The 21,498-nt window shown below is 41.5% G+C and overlaps 2 protein-coding genes across 2 annotated transcripts in view; both read right to left on the bottom strand.

Annotated features, from left to right (window-relative positions):
- The window catches only part of PDE8A (phosphodiesterase 8A), a 169,205-nt gene that overhangs the window by 127,406 nt on the left and 20,301 nt on the right, over nucleotides 1-21,498 (bottom strand). The gene's annotated exons all lie outside the window — the stretch shown is intronic.
- LOC111723396 (60S ribosomal protein L39-like) lies at nucleotides 6,373-6,776 on the bottom strand (the record flags this gene model as incomplete). The annotated part of the gene is made up of 1 exon (XM_023509996.1): nucleotides 6,373-6,776. A coding segment is annotated over one exon (228 nt), but the record flags the coding sequence as incomplete, so codon positions are not given.

The following is a 21,498-nucleotide window of genomic DNA, read 5'->3' on the forward strand; positions in this document are numbered from 1 at the left end:
CCGGGCTGGGGATTCGAACCCGCCACCTTAGGTGTATGTGGCTGGCGCCTTAGCCGCTTGAGCCACAGGCGCCGAGCCGAAAGGTATATTTTACCTATCACTTGTAACAGCCTCTGTGTGCAACAGTCAGAGGTTTGTAACTCAGGGACTGCCTGTATATTGTTTTGCAAATCTTCTGTAAGTCTAAAATTATTTCATAATTTTAAAAAATATTTGTTGTTTTTAAAAAACCCAGAGTTTTGAGAAGGATAAGGAGAAATTGGCCAGAATCATAACTGTGGTAAAGGAATGCATAATGCTACTCTCTGCCATTGACAGACAGGGTACTTATAAAGATTAACAGACACAGAATTTAGATTAGCAAGCTTGATTTACCTAGAATTTTGTACCTGAGAGAGGATACCTATTATTTGCCAATAACCGTGAACAGTTAAATAAAGAGGCAATAATGAGCCTCCCTCTCTGACTCACTCCTAACCTTACTGGTGGCCCCTGTGCAATTCAGATCATCACCTGCCTGCAGAGTACCAGGTGAAAAACAAGAAACCAAAGAAAAAAACCTCCACAAGCCTCCAAAGACCCCAAATCCTTGTTAAAACATATGTAAAAATAAAGGGTAGTATTAAGAACCCCTATGCAGCCATCACCCAGATTCAATAATTATCAGAATTTTGGCCAGGTGCAGTACTCACATCTATAATCCCAGCACTCTGGGAGGCTGAGGCAGGATTGCTTGAGCTCATGAGTTCGAGACCAGCCTGAGCAAGAGAAAGACCCTGTCTCTACTAAAAACAGAAAAAAAAAATATTATCAGAATTTTGACAAATTTGCTGTATCTTTTTTTGCCATATATTAGTATTTTCGAGAAAATCCCTGGCATTTTCATTGCTAAATACCTCTCTCTCTGTGTGTGTGTGTGTGTAGAGATTTTCTACCCAGTCACAATTCCATTATTACTAAGTTAAAAATAATCCCTTGGTATCTATTACTCATACAAATTCACTTGACACAAGAGCTTTTAACTCCTAAGTTCTTCAGCCCAGCATCTGAACCAGCTGGGAACTTGCTGTATCTAAAAGGTAGCTGTTCCAGAGATGGAGGCAGAGAGCAGCAAGCAGGCCTTGGCTAGCGCACCCCCGCCCCAATAACTATGCTACTATGGGAATCTATAAAAAACAAACAGAAAAAATTTACATGATGCAAAAACACAAAAATCTATTTTTAAAACACAGAAAAATATTTTCTTTCTAGGGTCAAGAGTAAATATCCTTAATATAGAAGGTACATGTATGTCAAAATACAAGTGATCAAAGAATATAAACAATTGGCAAAGCTGCAAATATCAACTAAAAAAAAAAAACACTTAAAAACATTCTTACTAGTAATCAAACAAGTACATTTTCAAATAATGAGTTGCTATTTGTCATCCAAATTAGTAAAGGTGCCAGAAGTGGTGGTGCACACCTATAGTTCCAGCTACTTAGGAGGCTGAGCTAGGAGGATTGCTTGAGTCCAGGAGTTCTGGGCTGTAGTGTGCTATGCTGATGGGGTGTCTGCACTAAGTTTGGCATCAATATGGTCACCAGGTTACCTAAGGAGGGGTGAACCGGCCCAGGTCGGAAACGGAGCAGGCCAAATTAGTAAAGGTTTTTTTATTTCCTTCAGATAATTCAGTATTGGGAATAATATGGCTCCATAGAAAGGTACAACCGGTCTGGAGAATTATTTGTCAATATTTTCCAAAAATCCTTATTTTATTTTGAAGAATTACCCTAAAGAAATCATAAGATATATACATATAACTATATAAATTAGTCTTTCTTAGAAATATTACTTATTCTAATACTAGAAAAAGATGCTGTGGGGGGGGGCTAACCATATGTTAGCTAACATTGTTGGGCTAACCAATAATAAGTCTCTGGTTAAATAAATAAATCATGGCTCACCCCTAAGATGGAAATAACTATTGACTGATGCTCTTAAAGTATGGTTTGTGGATCAATTGTTAGTAGCCCACAATGACACTAACAATTTTAACTAGAATGTGAATCAACCTCAAAGAAAATTTTTAGTAGCAAGACATCCTCAGTGATGCAATCTGTGTGTTGACTTACACCCACAGACTCCTTAACTTGTCCTGAAACAGCAAGAAAGTTTGTCTAGTTAACTATTTTGAATAGCACTGCTACAGACTAGCTCCAAAATATACCCCACATTTGTCCACACTCTAAGAACAGAGACAGACCAGATTATATGATTACAAATGGAGTTTATCATAAAGGTAGCATATCAAATCAATGAGGGAAAACAGGCCTATTATTAAATGGTGCTTGGAATGATTTCATAGCCATATGGAAAAAAGGATAAAATTGGGCCTATTCTGCATATAATAAGATAAATTCCAAATGGATCAGAGATATAAATGTAAAAAATAAAACCAATTAGTGCATGAATGTATTTCATAACATGGGAGTGAAGAAATCTTTCTTGCTATGACTCAAATTCCAAAAGCAATGAGAAAAAATATTGCGAAAATTAATTACATCATCTTAAAGAAAGTAAGACAGGAAATGAAGAAATGAAAAAATAGGGTGGCGCCTGTGGCTCAAAAGGGTAGGACACCAGCTCCATATGCTAGAGGTGGCGGGTTCAAACCCAGCCCCAGCCAAAAAAAAAAAAAAAAATGAAACGAAAAAATATGGTCAGGCACTGGCTCATGCCTGTAATCCTAGTACTCTCGGAAGCCGAGGAGGGAAGATCCAATAAGCTCAGGAATTCAAGACCACCCTGAGCAAGATTAAGACTCATCTCTATTAAAAAACAGAAAAATTAGCTGGGCATGGTGGTACACACCTGTAATCCCAGCTACTCAGGAGGCTGAGGCAGGAGTATCCCTTGAGCCCAGGCATTTGAGGTTGCAGTGAGCTAGGTTAATGCCATGGCACTTTAGCCTGGGACAGCTGAGTGAGACTCTGGCAAAAGAAAAAGAAAGAAAAAGACTACTGTGCATATTGCAAGCGTACATGTCAAATATATTAATAGTAGAGTATATATGTCTAAACACAACAATTAAATAAGTGAAGTGAATGTTATGTTAACCAGTAAGCATTACAAATTGTATATAAAACCAATACATTGTACCCCATAAATGCAGAAATGTATGCAGTTATGATCTAATAAATACATATAAGAAAAAGAAAAGGAAAAGGAAAGGGAAAAGGAAAGGAAAGAATATTTATAATATTAAAAGGAAGCAATCCTTTTGACACAATCCTTTGGAGAAATAGTCTAGAGGGGTAGGAACAGATAATTCACCAAAAAAGGAATGCAAATAGCCCTTTAACATGTGAAAAGATATTCTATCAGTCTTGATTATATGAGAAATATAAGTAAAATGTCCGTTAAAACTACAGTGAGATACCACAAAATATTACTCTATAGCAAAACAGTAGTAAAATAAGACTTTCTGACACACTGCTGGTGAAAATTCAAAATGGTACAACCCCCATAGAGGGGAATTAAAATTGATATTTAAAAAAAGACTTATGTATAAGGCCATTTAATAACAAGTATGGTAATAACTCAGATGTTCACCAGCATGTGCTGATGAACTAAAATGTGGACAGATCACAAAGCAGAGCACTGCACTGCTATATAACTGAGACTACAACATGGGTGAACCCTGAAAACAAAGGCCAGACGTTGGACAATTCCATTTAAATAAAATGTCCATTTGTAAATTCAAAAAGACAGAAAGATTAGTGGTTGCTAGGGGCTTAGGTGGGCAGAGTAGGTGACGGACAGGAGGCAATGAGAAGAGACTGCTCACGGGCAGGGAGTTTCTTTGATGAGAATATTCCAAGGTTAGTGGTAGTATTTGCACAACTCAGTGAATATGCTAGAAAACCACTGAACTATATACTTTATAAGGGTGAGTATATGAACTATATACATTTTTTTTGGTGTCATAATGTATTTATTTTTTATTTTTACATATACATGTGTTTATTAGGTTTCCACTTTTTGCCTTCACAAAATTAAAAAGGCTTAAAATTTAACAGCAGTAACAATGTTTAAGATAAGGACTAGAAACAAAAACTTCATAGAGAATGAAGATAAATACAGTCAGAAAAGAAATCAGACTATTACTACAGCAAAGTATTAAGCAATAACAATAATAGTAATGCAAAGAAAGTAGCATTCACATTGTCAAATAAGAGTATGTCTATTATAGAATGCTTTGACTCTGAGGTTCAGTATGGAGTCATCAATTAACTTATTATTTTTTCCCAAAGTCTCAAAAAATAGACAACTAATATTTATAAATAAAAATAAAAGATAATTTCAAAAAACAGATCACACCAAATCTTATAGACAATAGAAAAAGAAGAAATACTTCAAAATCATTCTGCTTAATCTGGATATACCTGATATTAAAATTGGAAAAAATATATTATTATAAAGGGAAAATTACTTTTTAATGAGGATGCAGTATCCTGTATCCTAAACAACATATTAACAAGTTGAAGTAAAAATTAATGTTTAAGTAATGTACTTTAGTCAAAATCGAATCCAATTTATGTGAGAATTAGTCACTATTTTTTTTTCTTGTCCTTACCCTCACCGCCTCCCTCCTTCTCTGTCTGCTCTCCCCTTCCCCCATGCCCCACCATATCATTAATTGTTATTAATTGTCCTCATATCAAAGTTGAATACATAGGATTCATACTTCTCCATTCCTGTGATGCTTCGCTAAGGATAATGTGTTCCACCTCCATCCAGGTTAGTACAAATGCTGCAAAATCTCCATTTTTTTAATGGCTGGATAATATTCCATAGTATACATATACCACAACTTGCCAATCCATTCCTGGGTTGAAGGGCATTTAGGCTGTTTCCACATTTTAGCGATTATAAATTGGGCTGCAATAAACAGCCAAGTACAAGTATCTTTATAATAAAAGGTTTTTTTTCCTTCTGGATAGATGCCCAGTAATGGGATTGGAGGATCAAATGGGACATCTAGGTTGAGTTCTTTGAAGTTTCTCCATACTTCCTTCCAAAAAGGTTGTATCAGTTTGCAGTCCCACCAGCAGTGTGAAAGTGTTCCTTTCTCTCCACATCCACGCCAGCATCTGCACTTTTGAGATTTTGTGATATAGGCCATTCTTGCTAGGGTTAGATGATATCTCAGGGTGGTTTTGATTTGCATCTCTCTAATAATTAGGGATGATGAGCATTTTCTCATGTATTTGATAGCTGTTCATCTATCTTCTTTAGAGAAGGTTCTGTTCATCTTTCTTCCCCATTGATGTATGGGATTACTGGTTTTCTTCTTGCGGATTAATTGAAGTTCTGTATAGATCCTAGTTGTTAAGCTATTGTCTGATTCAAAACATGCAAATATCCTTTCCCATTGGGTAGGTTGTCTTTTTGCTTTGGCTGTTGTCTCCTTGGCTGTACAGAAGCCTTTCAATTTAATTAAATCCTATTTGTTGGCTCGGCGCCTGTGGCTCAACCGGCTAAGGCGCCAGCCACGTACACCTAAGGTGGCGGGTTTGAATCCCCAGCCCGGACCCGCCAAACAACAATGACGGCTGCAACCAAAAAATAGCCAGGCGTTGTGGCAGGCGCCTGTGGTCCCAGCTACTTGGGAGGCGGAGGCAGGAGACTCGCTTGAGCCCAGGAGTTGGAGGTTGCTGTGAGCTGTAATGCCACGGCACTCTGCCCAGGGGGACAGCTTGAGGCACTGTCTCAAAAAAAAAAAAAAAAAAAAAAAGACCTCTGCTATTTCCTTTCTTAAGGTTTCATAATTTTCTTTATAGAGGTCCTTCACCTCTTTTGTTAGGTATATTCCTAAGTATTTCATTTTCTTTGGAGCTATGGTGAAGGGAGTTGTGTCTTTAATTAAACCTCTCATCGTGGCTGTTGTTGGTGTATACAAAGGTGAGTGACTTGTGGACATTGATTTTATATCCTGAAACATTACTGTATTTTTTAATGACTTCCAAGAGTCTTGTGGTTGAGTCTTTAGAGTTTTCCAAGTATAAGATCATATCATCAGCAAAGAGGGAGAGTTTGACCTCTTCTGCTCCAGTTTGGATGCCCTTTATTTTCTTGTCTTGTCTAATTGTATTGGTTAGAACTTCCAGCACTATGTGAATAGTAAGGGTGACAGAGTACAACCTTCTCTGGTTCCAGTTCTAAGAGGAAAAGCTTTCAGTTTTACTCCATTCAGTAAAACATTAGCTGTGGGTTTGTCATAGATAGCTTAGATCAGTTTAAGAAATGTGCCACCTATGCTTATATTCCTCAGTGTTCTAATTAGAAAAGGATGCTGGATTTTATCAAATGCTCTTTTTTTTCTCCAAGGTCTCATGTATTTATTAGTACATCAGCTTATTAGTGAACAACACATAAACAAAGAGAAAATTCATTTTCCCAGTGCAGTGTGGCAACTGTCCAACTGATAACATTTGCAGCTTGATATGGTAAGGTGATAGTGATGGAAATACAGCCCAAGTACATGCCATCTCATGTGCAATTCCTTATAGACCCAGCTTGGTTCTTCTCCAGTGTCTCCTCTTCCAGTTGTACCTGATTTTATTACCGGTTTTCATTCGAATCCACTGGGGAATGGGACGATTTTGTTTTTGTTTCTTGGCCAAAAATCTCTTGATTCTGACAGTCTTATGGGGACAAACGGGATTACTCAAACTCACCACAATGGCGTAGAGTGAGAAAAGGGGCAATCGAATGCTTTTTCTGCATCTATTGAGAGGATCATATAGTTTTTGGTTTTGCGTCTGTTGATACGGTGAATAATGTTTATAGACTTGCGTATATTAAATCAGCCTTGCATTCCTGGGATGAAACCTACTTGATCATGATATAACTTTTTTGATAATTTTAAATATTTATGCACCCAATTTAAATGCTCCCAGATTTTTGAAACAGACCTTGCTTAGTCTGAGCAATATAATATCCTATAACACGGCTCAGCACCCGTGGCTCAAGTGGCTAAGGCGCCAGCCACATACACCTAAGGTGGTGGGTTTGAATCCAGCCCAGGCCCGCCAAACAACAATGATGGCTGCAACCAAAAAATAGCCGGGCATCGTGGCAGGTGCCTATAATCCCAGCTACTTGGGAGGCTGAGGCAGGAGATTTGCTTGAGCCTAGGAGTTGGAGGTTGCTGTGAGCTGTGATGCCACAGCACTCTACCCAGGGTGACAGCTTGAGGCTCTGTCTCGAAAAAAAAAATCCCGTAACACCATAATAACAGGGGACTTTAACACCCCTCTCTCAGAGCTGGACAGATTATCTAAACAGAAATTAAACAAAGATATTAGAGATTTAAATGAGACCCTAACAACTGTGCTTGATAGACGTATATAGAACACTCCATCCCAAAGATAAAGAATATACATTCTTCTCATTGTCCCATGGAACATTCTCCAAAATTGATCATATCCTAGGACACAAAACAAACCTCAAGAGAATCAAAATAACTGAAATTCTACCTTGCATCTTCTCAGATCACAAGGCACTAAAAGTGGAACCCAACTCCATCAAAAATGTTCAAACTCACACAAAGACATGGAAGTTAAACCTTATGTTGAATGACAGTTGTGTGCAGGAAGAAACAAAAAAGGAAATTATTAACTTCCTTAAGCATAACAAGAAGGAAGACACAAGCTACCAAAACCTATAGGATACAGCAAAAGCAGTTCTGAGAAGAAAACTTACTGCTTTAGAAGCCTACACTGGAAAAACAGAAAGAGAGTGTATCAACAAACTCACAAGCCATCCAGTATTTTTTTTTTTTTTTTAAAGAATGGAGAATTCCCATACAGACAACTGAGGATTGATCTCAAGGAAATTCACGTAAGTAAGAAAACCAAAGTCAAGAGCACTATGTACAGTATGCTGCCATTCATCTGTAGGGGGTACAAATACACAGACATCAACACAGATAAAAAGTGCAGCAGACTGAAACACAGCAAATGCATTAAAATCTTGAGATCATAATACCAGTAGAAAAGTAAAATTTAACTGTTCTCCTTTGAAGGATGCTGAAGAACCAAATCATTACTCTGAAAACTGACAAAGGAAGGGCAAGAAATGAGCATTTATCCTGCCTATGCTAGTCCGATTTTTTTTTTTTTTTTGTAGAGACAGTCTCACCCTATCGCCTTGGGTAGAGTACAGTGGTGTCACAGCTCACAGCAACCTCCAACTCCTGGGCCTAGGCAATTCTCTTACCTCAGCCCAGCGAGTAGCTGGGATTATAGGTGCCTGCCACAACACCCAGCTGTTCTTTTTGTTGCAGTTCGGCCAGGGCTGGTTTGAACCCACCACCCTCAGCGCATGGGCCAGTGCCCTGCCCACTGAGCCACAGGCACCACCCTGCTAGTCCAATTTTATCAGGCAGTTAATGAGGGGAGTTTTTCTTTATAGAAGCAGTTGGTTTTTAAATGAAAAAAGGAAGATAGAATATCATTCATTTGCACCACTAATGAATTAAAGATGTGATGATCATCACAAGATTTTTTTGTTAACATGGTCTTTCTTTGTCTCCCAGGGCCAGAGTGCCATGGTGTCATCATAGTTCACAGCAACCTCAAACTCCTATGCTCAAGCAATCTTCCTGCCTCAGCCACCAAAGTAGCTGGGACTATAGGTGCATACCACCACACCTGACTAATTTTTCTATTTTTTAATAGACAGGGTATTGCTGAAGCTGGTTACAAACTCTTGGGCTCAAACAGTTCTCCTACCTCAGCGTCCCAAAGTGCTAAGATTATAGGTGTGAGCCACTGCGCTGGGCCAAGATCTTGTATGGCCTACAGTCTCATGGAGTACATGCTCATCTATGTGACCCAAAGAACATAGCAAAACTGGTTAGTAGTCTAGGCTAGTCAAAAAGGGCATTGCAGCTTCTGCCTTGACCTCTGAGCTCACTCCTCTGGGGAAGCTGGCCACCACGTTGTGAGGACACATAAGCAGCCCTGTGAAGATGGCCCTTTCCCAGATTTCTGTACAACTATGCATGGGGCAGTTCTTCAGGAGACAGTTAATAGAGTTAACAGGGAATCAGATGCTCCAAAATTCTTTCTTCCTCACTCTTTTGTTTACAAAGTAAAAGGGGGAGGGGAGAATTGTACAAACTAATATGATGATATGGTATTTTCTTTTTCATTTCCAAAGGGAAATTGTAATCATTTATAAGTCACCAAAATTAATTTCCAAATATTCTCTGAAAAGGGAAGCCCAAATCTATACTTTTAGTGTCTAACAGATACTACATATTAAAACCATTATTTTTTAAAAATAAAGTTACATGTTACATTTTAGGTTCAGCATGATAAAATGCTGTTATTCATAACTTTTTAGCCATTGAGCAGACTATTTTACACTCAAAAGTTAGGTCTTGATAGCTACCCCACTTCATAAATAAGAAAAAGCTGGGACCCAAAAAGGTTATATGATTTGCCAAAGGTTAAAAAGCAGGGAGTGGTAGGGCTGGGATTTGGACCAGTACTATTGGCTTCAAACCTGACTCCTAGCCACACTACACAAGAAGGGAAAAAATCCTGTAAAAATCATCCAACAAGTAAGTGTAAACATAAATGTCATGTCTTAAATTCTCCTACTAAGTCAATGTGAGCATTGCTTTTGGCATAACTGTCAGTTTAGAACAGTAAATGAGGGCTCGGTGCCTGTGGCTCAAGCGGCTAAGGCGCCAGCCACATACACCTAAGGTGGCGGGTTCAAATCCCCAGCCCGGGCCCACCAAACAACAATGATGGCTGCAACCAAAAAATGGCCAGGCGTTGTGGTGGGCGCCTGTGGTCCCAGCTACTTGGGAGGCGGAGGCAGGAGACTCTCTTGAGCCCAGGAGTTGGAGGTTGCTGTGAGCGTGATGCCATGGCACTCTACCCAGGGGGATAGCTTGAGGCTCAAAAAAAAAAGAACAGTAAGTGAGAACGTGCCATTTCCCCCATTCAGCTGAAAAAGAACAAATGAAGGTCAGAAAAAATCAACATAGTTATGATCGTTGCAAAGTTGCTTCTAAGGAGTGTTTGGGAGGCGGGAATGGGGAAGATAGCCAAGCTTTCAATGCTAAGGAAAGAAAAAGGAAATAGGGACTCTGGAACTAACTTCCAGGACATATTTCTCAGGCTTAAAATAGAGTTGACCTTAGGATTGTCATGAAAAAAATCCAGAACAAATGAAGTCATCATATATAACTGTTTATTCCCAGGAACATGACAAGTAGGCACTGAGAACAGAACTAGGTTAAGGGTTAGCCAATATTGCTTCCCTCTTTCAGCCGAGTTTTCCTACAGGTCACACTTTAAGGCTATAAAAGCCATTATAATCTCAAAACTGTTCCAGGCAACCTCACAAGGGACAATTTCATGGCTCCTCCAGACTCCCACTTTCCCTAAGTAAAAGCTGAAACGGGTGAAGCAAAAAAGGCTGCTCCCTTTGAAGTCGGCTGCACTAGTCCATTCATTCAACAGCTACACACAAGTGCAGGCTCTGTGCTGGTCCCTGGGGACACAATGATGGCCCAGCCTCTGCTGTCCTGAAGCCTAAGATCAGGAGGAGAGGCATTCAAATACTCATCAGAGACAGGTGAAATCACAGCTGAGGTTCAGGACACAGTACCAACAGAGCACAGCGTAAGGCAAGAACCAGAGTGGGGGCAGGGAGGGAAACAGGCTCCCAGGGACAGAGGCAAAACACCAGAAGGGTCCCCTACATAGGAAAACTGTAGCTCAACCATAATACATAGTCAAAGGTTTTTTTTTTTTTTTAAGTAGAAATATATTTTTATTGAAGATTAACATTAGGAAAGAATAACACAAGGAATTATCACAAAGTGAACTCATCCACGTGACTACCATCATGTCAAGAAATAGATTACCGGCACCCAGAGGCCCTCACACCTTCCCCAAATTGCAATCCTCTCTATCCTTCCCCAAAAGTCAATGCTGTCCTGATTTGCAGCACCATGTAGTTCTGCCTGATTTTGAACTCTGTATAAACCAAATCAGACACGTCACCGTTTTTGTCTGGCTTCTTTGATGCAACACTATGCTTACGAAATTCATCCATGCTATTGCATGGAGCAATGATTCTTTCATTCCTATTGTTTCAAAGTATTTCACTAAACATTTATATCACAACTTATTCTTTTTTTTTGTTTTTTAAAGAGACAGAGTTTCACTTTGTCACCCTTGTTACGTGCTATGATGTCACAGCTCACAGCAATCTCCAGCTCTTGGGCTTAGGCGATTCTCTTGTCTCAGCCTCCCAAGTAGCTGGGACTACAGGTGCCCATCACAATGCCTGGCTATTTTTTGTTGTAGTTTGTCTGGGGTCAGGTTTGAACCCACCACCCTTGGTATATGGGGCCAGCGCCCTATTCATTGAGCCACAGGCACCGCCCCTCACAATTTATTCTTTTTATTTGATGGACTGTGGGTTATTTCTAGTTTTAAACTAGTATGAAAAATATTACAATGAACATTCCAGCATATAGATTTTGGCGGACATATGCATGTATGTCTTCCGGCTATACACACAGAAGTCAAATTGATGGGTGAGAGAGTATTTTCAACTCCAGTAAGTGTTGCTAACAGTTTTCCAAAGTAATCTTACTAATTTACATTCCTACGTACAGTATATGATATTTGTTTTTTGTTTGGTTCGTTTTTGTCATAACAGAAAAGATAATCTACCACAGTCTAGAGAAAAATCTTTTTTTTTTTTTTAGACAGAGTCTCACGCCGTTGTTCTGGGTAGAGTGCCGTGGCGTTACAGCTCACAGAAACCTCAAACTCTTGGGCTTAAGGAATTCTCTTACCTCAGCCTCTCATGTAGCTGCCCCGTCCAGCTATTTTTAGAGATGGAGGTCTTGCTCTGGCTCAGGCTGGTCTTGAACTTGTGAGCTCAGGCCATCTACCCACCTCGGCTTCCCAGAGTGCTAGGATTACAAGCGTGAGCCACTGTGCCTACCCAAGAAAATCTAAACTTTTGATGAAAACTGGCCAGGAAAAAATGATAGCCAATGGTGCCTCTCCAGGCTGAAATCCTAGTATGTATGCCTATATATAAATTTTATTATTTATCTCCCCAAATTCCCAAATTTTACAATGAGTATGCTCTTAGGGCAATCAATGTCATCACAAAGAGTGGTCTATAATATCTGTATATTTCCAGGTCATAGAAAACAATATGTAGGAATAATATTTTTCGGTCTCATTATAAAACATTATGAATAAATAGAACCCAAAAGGATTTTCTAACATTCAGTGACTTTCAAAAGAAAAAGGCCTAATTTTTACATCACTTGAATTTTATTAACAGATAAAAGAGAACTAGAATGATCTCCACAGGCTGGCTTTTTAGACTTCCTTTGCCAAGTCACAAAATGAAAATCACTTTTCAACTCTTCTCCCTTTCTCCACTTTGAATACCCTCAGCCCCTAAGCAAGAAAACAGCACACACACATTTAACACACTGGGAAGAATGAGGAAGAAAGGCAGAAATTGTGTGAAGAACACTTCCTTCCTTTTTCTTTTTGCAGGACTAAAAATCTGTGCCTTCCATGTGTTCACTGTCAGAATAGGAGCCCTGAAGACAAGACAGGCTGGCCTGGGAGAAGGAGGCTAAGGAGTCTGGGAGGCTCACTGTGGTGGAGGTCCAGGGTGAGAGGCTCCCTCTGTATTCCCTGCAGACTGTAGCTTAAGGATACTCTGCAAAAGGCAGCTGGCTGAGCCCACAGATGCTGGATGGGGCAGGATGAAGGTGGCAGCAATGGATTCAGGCCACCAGCAGAGGGGAGGAAGTCTGTGTTAAGGGACACACCCCCTCCCCTTGGGCCTGAGGTCAGGATTTGGCCACAAGCAAAAAGAGACCCTAGCTGTGGGGAGGCAGTAAGAACAGGACACAAGGGCAAGACCTGCGCCTGGGTCTACAGCACAGAGCAACAGGCTTTTAGATGAGAGTGTGTCTGCAGCCTCAAAGACCACTTGTTAGAAATGGGACTGAGGTCCCCAGTGTGGAACTAGAACTGCTGCGGGGGTAAGGAGAGAGTCACACAGTATGTTAGAAGGGTCTGCTGCAGTGAAACAATCTAACCAAAGTTCCAGGAGAATGGCAGTGACAGGGAGCCAGGCAGATCATTACAGGTATCAGCAGACACAGAATAGAATTTGGAGAACAGGCTGAAACAGAAGTCATCAACTCATATTTCACTATCACAACACAGCAAATCTCCTGGCTTCTGACACCTCCCTGGGCCCTGGAACAGGACCCCATAAAGGCACAGCTCCCCTCCTCCAGCTACCAGAGGAAGGCTGCTTCTAAATATCCCACTGTCACGGCCAGACTGCCCCTCCACCTCCGGCCCTGAGACTTACACCACCCAGTAATGTCACCCTTGCCACCTTCTCGTGACCTCCAGGCCACCCATATTCATGAAGGACTTCAGGGCTTCCAGTTAAATCTTTTCCACCCTGAGTACCACAAGCATCCTGGGCAATGTTCACAGGACAAACTACCACCTCATGGTCCTTTCCTTTCAGTCTGTGACCTGCAGCCCAGTCCCAATGCACTGCTGCACGGCCACTCTTAGAACACATCTGGCAGAATGTCCACAAGCTCTCTCTGACCAGTTTCCCAATTCAACAGTGCTCCTGCATACAGATCTATCCAGATCATCTGTAACCTCAATAATACAATTATTCACAAAAATAACTGATGGTGGGCATCGCACAGGGTGTTTACCAGAGTGCTTGTAAAGTATGGACTTATTTACTTTCACAGCACTCCTGCAATTTGTGCTGTTCTCATTTTATATGCTTTGAAATCTGAGGCCAGAGAAGTTAAGTAATTTGCCCTAGGTCCCACAGCTCTAAAGTGGCAGATCTGGGATCAGAAAACCAGTGGTCTGGCACCAAAGTGTGCACTCTCTTTTTCATTCTTTTTTACATTTCACTGAACACATACAGAGAAAAGTCCACAAATCAAAATATGCTAACACATGCATTTTCATAAACTGAACACACCTGTATAATCAGCACCCAGATCAAGCAGCAACATTACCAGCATACTAGACGTCCCCAACGATCCCCACTTCCAGCACCATTGCACTATGTCGTTGTCGTCTTCATATATATTTTTTGAGACATAAGACAAAGTCTTACTCTGTCACCCTGGCTTGAGTGCTGTGGTCTCAGCCTAACTCACAGCAACCTCAAACTCTTGGGCTCAAAAGATCCTCCTGCCTCCAGCCTCCTGAGTAGCTGGGACCATTGGCACCTGCCACTATGCCCAGCTAGTTTTCTATTTTTAGTAGAAACAGGATCTTGCTCTTCCTCAGGCTGGTCTTTTGAACCCCCGAGCTCAAGTAATCCCCCTCCTTGGCCCAACTGTGCTAACTGCTAACAGCACAGATCAGCTTTCATGCTTTTGTAGCTGCTGTTCCTGTGGCCTTCACTGCTGACCACTTCTGCACACTGAGTTAGCAGTGCTGAGCAAATCCATTTGCCAGGCACTGTGCTAAGCATACAAGCTTTTGTCCTCTTAAAGAGAGTTAAACTGGGGCTTCCAGGCCCTATCTCACCTGCTCTCCGAATCCCACACATCCCTCTACTGCCCGTTACATCTATCAAATCCAAACCTGCATCTCACACTCTTGCTCTCTCATCAACAGCTAGTGGACATTCTGTGGAACGCAAAAAACTCCAATTCCAGAGCAATGCAAATGGGCAGCCAAGCACTCCTGAAGACCATCCAGCCTCTTGATCAAAACATTTAAAATGCACTTACTGAGCCATCTCCTACAGTGGGTCATTGCTAAAACAATCCTGTGGTCACCTATGGAGGCAGCTTCAAAAGCTGCATCAGCTAACGCTCTGCATGCTGTCCTCTGGGTCAGTTCTGCCTGGAATAAAATTCAGCCAGAAATGACACAGAAGTGTTTCGAGAAAGCTGGATTTGTCACAACCCAAGAACATGATGTTTTCACCCCTGGCAGAATTTGCAGGAGTAGATTTTGAAGGTTTTGTTGCAATGGAGGATGAAGTGGCAGTGAACGAACCTGACCCAGAGGCAATTTTCCACATGATATTGACTGTAGTATAGACCAGCATAAAAGTGCATGAAACAGCTGATGAGGTGGAAGAAGAAAGTGAGGATGACACAGAAATCATTGGCCATTGGTGATCAACTTAATCATCATCCCCTCTCCTCCCCTCTGGGGGGTGGGTATTGAAAATTCTAACCTTTTAATCACATGGTTGGTTCCCTTGGCACCCAGCTCCCCCTCCTGTGATTGCCTAGGGGCCCCATTAGTGTCTGAAGAAAACTAGAAAATTGTTTTGTGTGGGAGAAACTCCCACCCGTCAGGTAGCAGAAGTACAGTAGAGAATTGTTTGAGTGTAGCAGGAAAAGGCAGCCTTTCTTATACAATAGTGATTAAGAATAACAGACTCTGGAGTCAGGCTGCCTGAGTTTGAGCCCAGGTGCTGCCTGGATCTAGAATGCTAAGTGGGAGGCTGGAAAGGCCTAAGTACTTCCTAGGTACTGAAACTTTGGGCAAACTGTTTAACCTCCTATTTTTCTCAGTTTTTCTTGTCCTTAAAGGTTCACCTTTAAAGTAGCACCAAGCCCACTGGGTTGTCATAAGGATTAAATTAGTTAATATACACCAATATACACTAATATATATTTATATGTAGCTTAATTGTTATATCAATCTTAGTTGATCTTGTAGGGATCACAGCGAAATCTGTCCTTTTCCCTTGGTTTGCTGAAAGAGCAACTTAGAATTATGAAAGATTAATAAGAGAAAGGTTTATTTCCAAATACCATACACATGGGAGCAACTACCAGCATGATCACCCAAAGTCTCAGTGATGGTCAGAAACCTTTATGGATGCTTTTGGAAGGGAAGGGGGAAAAATGTGGAAAGTATAGGTGTAATAAGTGGTTGCTAGGGGGGATATGTGTAGATGGGTTGAAACAGATTGATTTGTAAATTAACCTGACAGATGTTCTGCTTCAAATGACCTTGGGGCCAGGTGTATTCGTATGTAATAAGGAAGTCAGCAGCCCCTGCTGATTCTCAATCAGGTTACTCAGGTTTTATGTAGATAGAGGAAAGGCCTCTTTCAATGCTTCCTGATCATGAATGGCCTTTTAATTCAAAATATTCTTTATACCAAGGAGTCGCATTTTGGGGCAAAATTTCCTTAGCTCCTTCATTCTCTAAGTTAGTGACCATGTTTTAATAAGTCAAGGTGCCACAGGGTAGATGAGAACAGGTATCAAGCTGACCATAGAAAAGAGGTGTCTGTCTTACACAGTCTCAAGTGTGATAGCAGCATTCAGTAGTGCACCATCAAATCCAGAAGGCCTTTGATTGGTAATGACAGGATAACTTCTTTAGGTGCTGGACAAGGGGAAGCCACTTCAGCAGCCTCAGATCCCATCCCAGAGTTCAACAAGCATAGGCAGTATCAGCCACCAGCATACTCCTCTGGCCCCTAGGATGTCCATCTATTCTCAGCTGACCTTCCTTAGGACCACAGTGAAACAGCTGGAGTGTTTGCAAAAGCTGTCCCAGGGCAGACCACAGGAGCCTCTCTAGCCTCCTACCATGCATGGCCCTAACAGTGAAACCCTTCATCTCATCTTAGTCCTATTTTTCTTTGTTTGTTTCTGGAACAGAATACCATAAAAATTGGAGAGTATTTGTTCCAGACATAAACTACTTCCTCTAATACAGTGGTTCTCAACCTTCCTAATGCTGCAACCCTTTATACAGTTCCTCATGTTGTGGTGACCCCCAACAATAAAATTATTCTCATTGCTACTTCGTAACTGTAATTTTGCTACTGTTATGAACCGTAATGTCTGATATGCAGGATGGTCTTAGGCTTCTGACCCTGTGAAAGGGTCATTCAACCCTCAAAGGGGTCATGACCCACAGGTATATTAGTATGTAATGCTCTCACAGTTACCTACTTCCTTCTTAGAGCTCTACCTTCGTCAAGGGTTTTTTGTTAATTTTGTTAAGTTAGGGAGAAATTCTCATCAGAGCACTGAGAAGGAAACCAATAGCCAAAGACCAGGGGTTACCCAGTCCCTAGAAGTGTAAGTATGTGAGGTACAGGGTGAAGCTAGAAAGGTGGCGGGCACCCAGAAGGCTGGGCTGTGTAGGCCAAGAAAATGAGTCCAAGTCTGGCAATGAGGAGTCACAGACAGCTTTAAATAGGGGAATGGCACCATCAGGTTTGCTTCTGGTCCCTCTGTTCCTTCTCTGAGCCTCTGGTTGCAGGGCAGAGGCTCCTGGGCCCCTGCATGTAGGTTCTGGCCATCTAGGAACTAAAGAAATGAGCCTTGAAGATGTGTTTTCCAGAAGAATAGATAAGGTGAGATGAAAATTCCAGAAAATGTCCTCATGAGGAAGAAAAAAAAAGGCAGATTATTTTAGCAATCTGGATCTAGAATGCTAAGTGCTGGAGCAAAGGCCTCACGGCCACCATTTAGAAACTACTGACTCCAGCTAGGCGCAGTGGGAGGCCGAAGCAAGCTGATCACCTGATCTCACTAGTTCCACACCAGCCTGAACAAGAGCAAGACTCCATCTCTAAAAACTAAAACTAGCTAGGCATTGTGCCAGGTGCCTGTAGTCAGAGCTACGCAGGAGGCTGGGGCAAGGGGATCACCTGAGCCCAAGAGTTTGAGGTTGCTGTGAGCTATGATGATGCCACAGCACTCTACCCAGGGCAACACAGTGAGATTCTGTCACACACACACACACACACACACACAAAAAAAAAAAAAAAAAAAGAAAGAAACTACTGCCAAGCACAGTGGCTCAGGCCTATAACCTCAGCACTTGGGAGGCCGAGGCAGGTGGATTGCCTGAGCTTACATGTTCAAGACCAGCCTCAGCCAGAGTGAGATCTTGTCTCTAAAAATAGCTGGGCATTGTGGCAGGCATCTGGAGTCCCAGTAAGTGCCATGCTTGGAGGTCTTTCCAGAGCCTGGCTATGGGACAGTCACATTGCTCTGATCAGTCAGGGCCCACATATTAGAAAAATAACAGTTCCTAACAGCCCTGACCAGGAACCTCCTCCAGCACAGTAACTAACACTGGCCCTGTAAACAACCAAACCCAAACCAAACCATGTCATCACCCAAGAGAACATGAGGGATCTGATGCTGTCCTACACTGTAGAAACATTTTGACCTCTCAAGATAAACACAGCTTTTGGCACTGAAAATTTCGGTTTTTGGTTTACAAGCCAGAAAACCAGTGTGGTCCTGTTTATTTTTCTATTATCAGTATATTCAGCAGCACTGAAAGGGTTATAAGTAAGGTTCCTCACTGACCCACTGATGAGAAAACATGATGTCTGTCACCTTTATGGTCCCTAACAGATTAGAAGGGACCTTCCCACATCCATGTTTCACACACAGGGAGCTGGGGTTCACAGGCCAGTTACAAGTTACTTGGTTGCCCCAGCCCATAGAACAAGTATTAAAGCCAAAACCAGACTGTGAACCCAAGTGTTCTAATTCTAATTCCCCTGCCCTCTTCGACTACATCACAGCAATGGTATGTCTACATTTTTGAACAGGTATTATAGAATCAAGGGGAAGGGACAACACATATTAGAGGCAAGCCCAGGAACAATAGGCTGCTGCAGATAGCCTCAGTGTACAGCAGAATATATACCCTCTAGGTCTGTGTAAGTAAGTTCTGCGGATGGCTGAAGAACAGCAAAACCACGTAATGCTGCACTTCTAAGACAGTCATCCCCATCACAAGGTGATACATGACTAAATCACTATGATATAACATACATGTTAACAACTCCTTGTATCCCTTTTTCCTACACATGCACAAGAAATTAAAAAATTTTAAATGTAAATTTTATTTTTTTTGATACAGAGTCTCATTATGTTGCCCTTGGTAAAGTGCAAGGTGTCACAGCTCACAGCAACCTCAAACTCTTGGGCTTAAGAGATTCTCTTGCCTCAGCCTCCCAAGTAGCTAGGACTACAGACACCCTCCACAACACTCAGCTATTTTTTGTTGTAGTTGTCATTGTTGTTTTTAGCAGGCCTGAGCTGCGCTGGAACCCACCAGCTACAGTGTATGTGGCCAGCACCCTAACCACTGAGCTATGGGCGCCAAGCCTAAATGTAAATTTTAAACAAATACTTCTCTATAGTTATGTATCTTGACTATTAAATTTAACAATAAATTGCAATCATTTCTCACATCTTTTTTCTTTCTTTTTTTTGAGACAGAGCCTCAAGCTGTCCCCCTGGGTAGAGCGCTGTGCATCACAGCTCACAGGAACCTCCAGCTCCTGGGCTCAAGTGAGTCTCCTGCCTCAACCTCCCAAGTACCTGGGACCACAGGTGCCCGCCACAATGCCCGGCTATTTTTTTGGTTGCAGCCGTCATTGTTGTTGGGCAGCCCAGGCTGGATTCGAACCCACCACCTTAGGTGTACGTGGCTGGCGCCTGAGCCGCTTGAGCCACAGGCGCCGAGCCGCATCTTTTCTCTCGAGACGAGGTCTTGCTCTATCGCCCAGACTAGAGTGCAATGACCTCATCTTAGCAACCTCAAACTCCTGGGCTCAAGTGATCCTCCCAAGGTGGGGAATGCTAGGACGTTAGGATTATAGGCGTGAGCTACCACATTTGGGGGCCATTCTGAACCTTTAGGTGATACTGTTGAGCCTGGACGTGGGGGCTCACACCTGTAATCCTAGCACTATGGGAGGTTGAGGCAGGTGGATTACCTGAGGTCATAGGTTTGAGACCAGCCTGAGCCAGAGTGAGACCCCATCTCTAAAATACAGCCGGGCATTGTGGCAGGCACCTATAGTCCCAGCTACTCGGGAGGCTGAGGCAAGAGGATCTCTTGAGCCCAAGAGTCTGAGGTTGCTGTGAGCTATGACACCACAGCACTCTACCAAGGACAACAGAATGAGAGCCCGTCTCAAAAAAGAAAAAAAAGAAAAAATACTGCTGGCCTGCAGGGCCATGCCTGCCTTCCTCATCCCAAGGCGAGGCTTTATTATGGTTTACCTCACGTGGAATTTCTGGATTTCAAGACTCTGTTTTTTAACTCTAGAATAACAAAAGACTTGGCATAAAGACTTGGAGAGGAAAAAGAAACAAGATCTCCTGCTTTTATCTAAAAAATGTTAGGGCAGCAGTGGGGCAGCACCTGTGGCTCAAAGGAGTAGGGCAATAGCCCCATATGCTGGAGGTGGTGGTTTTGTGGCCAAAAACTGCAAATCAATAAATAAATAAATAAATAAAAAGTTAGGGCAGTAAAGGAAGCTGATCAAATACATGATGAATGACTAAGTAAATATTGTAGGTTTCACTGCATACCAGCTCCACTCCAAATGTATAGTTACAAACTAAGAAGAAAAAACAGGTATCTGTCCATGTCTTTAAAATGAAAACAGAGCCACTTTGCAACAGTGTAATAAAGCAACTTCTCTAATGATATCCATGTTTAGAAATTCCAGGTATTCCATTTCTTTATTGTTTTTGATATAGTAAAACTTCTGGCCAAAAGTACTTTTTGTTTCCTTTTTTTTTTTTTTTTTTTTTGAGACAGTTTCATTTTATTGTCCTTAGTAGAGTGCAACCTCAAACTTCTGGGCTCAAGCGATTCTCTTGCTTCAGCTTCCCGAGTAGCGGAGACTACAAGCACCTGCCACAACTCCCGGCTGGTGCAGCATATTGTTCCTTGTCTTGCCCCTAATAATTAATTGTATGTGTCACCCCTTCCTCCTTGATTCTATAATACCTGTTCATAAAGAGAAAAGAAAAGTTGTCATGTAAGAGAAAGAGATGATGTTTCAATTACAAAATGAAACACGCTAAGACAAGGTACTGAATTATTAAATTGAAATTTAAAAAAATATATATATATCTAAATTTAAAACTCACCTGAAGACCTAGTTTGTGGGGTTTTTTATATGCATATTTTCCAAGTTTATCCACTAAAATGGCCCCAAAACAATGTCAATCCTGGAATAATAAGTACACCTCACACCTAAGTTGTAGTGTCCAATACAACTTCCCACTAAGGAATCAAGGCATCTTGGAGAAAAGGCCCATTCCTGAGCCCGAGACTCAAAGATTATGCTCTCAAAGATTAATATAATCATGCTGAAAGGACATAAGAGTTAATCTGAAGGAGCCTCGACTAGCCACACATGTCTTTTAAGAAAAGAAGATTATAAAATATCCATCTAAACATCTAACCAATGAAAATCCTTATGGCCATAACTAAATTAAACAGAAGTGAAATCCAAACTCCCCCAACAATGTATTCTTTGCCATTGAGGCAGCAAACCCCTTACTATTAAAATTGTTAACTAAAGGAAAAAATGAAGCATTTATCCTGCTTTTCCAATAAGACTATATATATA

Source organism: Otolemur garnettii, unplaced genomic scaffold (assembly GCF_000181295.1).
Source record: "Otolemur garnettii isolate 467f Iridium unplaced genomic scaffold, OtoGar3 scaffold00011, whole genome shotgun sequence".
Lineage (NCBI taxonomy): Eukaryota > Metazoa > Chordata > Mammalia > Primates > Galagidae > Otolemur > Otolemur garnettii.